This window comes from Physeter macrocephalus, chromosome 17 (genome assembly GCF_002837175.3).
Source record: "Physeter macrocephalus isolate SW-GA chromosome 17, ASM283717v5, whole genome shotgun sequence".
Lineage (NCBI taxonomy): Eukaryota > Metazoa > Chordata > Mammalia > Artiodactyla > Physeteridae > Physeter > Physeter macrocephalus.
The window spans coordinates 21,035,539-21,038,747 of record NC_041230.1 but is presented as its reverse complement, the minus strand read 5'-3'; the positions used below and the strand labels follow the sequence as shown (position 1 = coordinate 21,038,747).

The following is a 3,209-nucleotide window of genomic DNA, read 5'->3' as shown; positions in this document are numbered from 1 at the left end:
GCGTCCGGAGCCTGCGCTCCGCAACGGGAGAGGCCACAGCGGTGAGAGGCCCGCGTCCCGCAAAAAAAAAAAAAAAAAAAAAAAAAAAAAATTGCCCAGGGAGGTGGAGTGACCCCCACCCCCCGAGGCACCCAGCCGATGTGGAGCAGAGCCAGAGCTGGGACCTGGTTGTCCTGACTCTCAGCCCGATGCTCATTCCCTGCCTGGCAAGCTTTCTTTTATTTATTTATTTTTATTGAGGTATAATTGGCATAAAACATCATATTAGTTTCAGTGGTACAACGTAATGATTTGCTGTTTGTATATATTATGAAAGGATCACCACAATATCCATCACCACATATAGTTCCAACATTTTTTTTCTTGTGAGGAATTTTAAGATCTACTCTCTTAGCAGCTTTCAAATGTGCAATGCAGTGTTATTAACTATAGTCACCCCGCTGTGTATCACATCCCCATGACTTATAATGGATGTTTGTACTTTTGACCGCCTTCACCCATTTGGCCTATCCCCCCCGCCCCACCCCCCAACTCTGGCACCCAGCAATCAGGCTTTTTGTTTCGTTGTTGGTTGGGTAGGTGTTTTTTTATTCTACATATAAGTGAGATCATACAGTATTTGTCTTTCTCTATCTGACTCTGGCAGCCATTCTCTAGAGGGCTGGATGTGGAAAGATCCACCCTTCTTGGGTGGCTGGTCCCTCACTCCCTCAGGACAGTATTTGTGAAGTCTGAAACTGATGTGCTTTTGTTTTTTCTTTCCCAAGAAAACTTTCACTCTTGAAGACAGCCCCTGGAGCCAGCAGGTGAGGGAGCCTGAGGCCCCAGAGATGGGGAAGTACGATGCTGCCTGGAGAACCACAATTCCCTTCTGTCGGAAGCCAAAGTGAGTCCTGAAGGCGAGCTGAGGGTTGGTACCCTCCAGGGCAGTGATCCTCAGACCCTCACACCTAGACCCCTCCCAAAGGCTACATAACCATGTCCCAACACCCTCCTGTCACCCACCACAGCCAAACACCTCCTGAGAAGCCTGAGGCACATCAGGGAAGCACAGCCAGCACCTTCATTCATTCATTCATTCATTCATTCAGTCAACAAGGATTCATTGAGCACCTACACATGCCAGGCACTGTGCCAGACGGTGGGGGGATAACAGTGAGCGAGACAGACGGGATCCTTACCCGTCACCAACCAAGCACAGCCAGCACCTTCATTCATTCATTCATTCATTCATTCATTCAGTCAACAAGGATTCATTGAGCACCTACACATGCCAGGCACTGTGCCAGACGGTGGGGGGATAACAGTGAGCGAGACAGACGGGATCCTTACCCGTCACCAACCTCATGTTGGGAAGAATGACAGTAAGCTCGTAGGCTCGAAGATAAACATGTGATTACAGCTGTTTGAGGAAGGTGCTGTGAAGAAATATGGGGCGTGAGGGACAAGGGAACAGCGACAGTGTGATGGGTTCCGAGTGATACTGAAGCTGAGACCTGGAGGATGAACAAGAATTTACTAGGCAAGAGTGAGGGAAGGATGACCTGGGCAGAGGGGACAGCACGTGCAAAGGCCCGGCCTTGCGGTGGAAGGAACACAGTGATGTATGTGTCCAGGAACTGAGAAGGAGGCCACTGTCTCTGGAGAGTCCTGTGTGATAGTGGGTGTGGCATGAGATGAAGCTGCAGGCAGAGGGCAGACGCTGGGGGACCATGTGTGCCCCACAGGCCACATTAAGTACGTTTGTCTTCATTCTGAGAGAAATGGGCAGCCATTGAAAGGGCCGTTTAAGGGGAACATGCCCTATGACGTTACCCTTAAACTTGAGTTTAAGAAATTCATGGAGCCTTCTCTAACAAACCATAGTTTAAAGTAACCATCACCAAATGACTTTCTGATTTATACACCCATGGTTTCAGGGCCCCCCACAGATTCACACCCACGTTCATTTATGCATCATATATTGACAGGACCATGACACTTCTAGTCTGATTCCTCAGCGTTTCATCACCAGGAGCCTGTTTCATATTTACAGATTCCTCTTCCCTCCCACATTTTAGCTGTCAAACAAACTGCACTGGTATTCCTATTTTTTAAATCTGAGCTTCTATCAATACTACCTAGGTTGTTACCCACCAAATGCATCTTATCTCCACCAGCAAAAAGAACCTTGGTGCTTGAGTTTACCTGGGCAGCCTTATCTTAGAGTGACAGTGTTTCTGCTGGGCCTTTGGAATATCAGCGCCAGCTCATCAGTTCTGGCCCTATTCTTGTGATCACAGGTGGCCCCATACATCTGCTGCAATGTCTCATCTTCCCACCAGTCCTTCTCTCTCCAACATCTCTGGCAAAGGCATGGCCAGCATTGCCCAGAATGTACAACCATGGTTGCTGACGGGCTGGGAGGATGTAAAAGGCCAGAACATGGGGAAAAGAGGCCATAGCCAAAAACAAAGAACATCCCACAAGTTTCACATTTTTGCCTTCATGTCTTTCTTCCCAAATGTTTTTTAAAAATTGAATTTTCTTCATATTGAATTATTTAGCATTAAAGGCAATTTTGAAAAAAAAAGTAGAAATTGGGACTTTGCTGGTGGTCCAGCGGTTAAGACTCCACACTTCCAATGCAGGGGGTTTGGGTTGGATCCCTGGTCAGGGAACTAGATCCCACATGCCACGAGGTGCAGCCAAAAAGCAAAAAACAAGTAGAAATTGCGCACGATCTCAACATCCTAATCCAATCATTATTTCTGTATTTGTGAATCATTCCCAGAGATTATGACCTTATCATTCTTATTTACTTTTCTTCATTTTTATTGTTTTTGTGGAAGTTATATAAGTAAAACAGAAAAATTAAAACAATGAGAATCTCTTTTCCTGTTTCTTTGCCAATTCTAATCCCTACTTCAAACACTATTAATGATTTGATATAAATTGTCATATAATTTGACATATATTTTATGTCAAATAGATATTTATATTGTTTTGTCTGCCTTCCCTTATTTCTTCCTTTTTTTTTGTTTTTTTAACATCTTTATTGGAGTATAACCGTTTTACAATAGTGTGTTAGTTTCTCCTTTACAACAAAGTGAATCAGTTATACATATACATATGTTCCCATATCTCTTCCCTCTTGCGTCTCCCTCCCTCCCACCCTCCCTATCCCACCCCTCGCGGTGGTCACAAAGCACAGAGGTGAATTCCCTGTG

General features: G+C 45.3%; 1 protein-coding gene across 1 annotated transcript in view; it reads left to right on the top strand.

Annotated features, from left to right (window-relative positions):
* Positions 1-3,209, top strand: part of ABCC11 (ATP binding cassette subfamily C member 11) — a 73,502-nt gene that overhangs the window by 6,533 nt on the left and 63,760 nt on the right. The window contains 1 exon segment of the mRNA XM_024124851.3: positions 768-886. Within this exon segment, the coding sequence (XP_023980619.1) occupies positions 768-886 (119 nt within the window).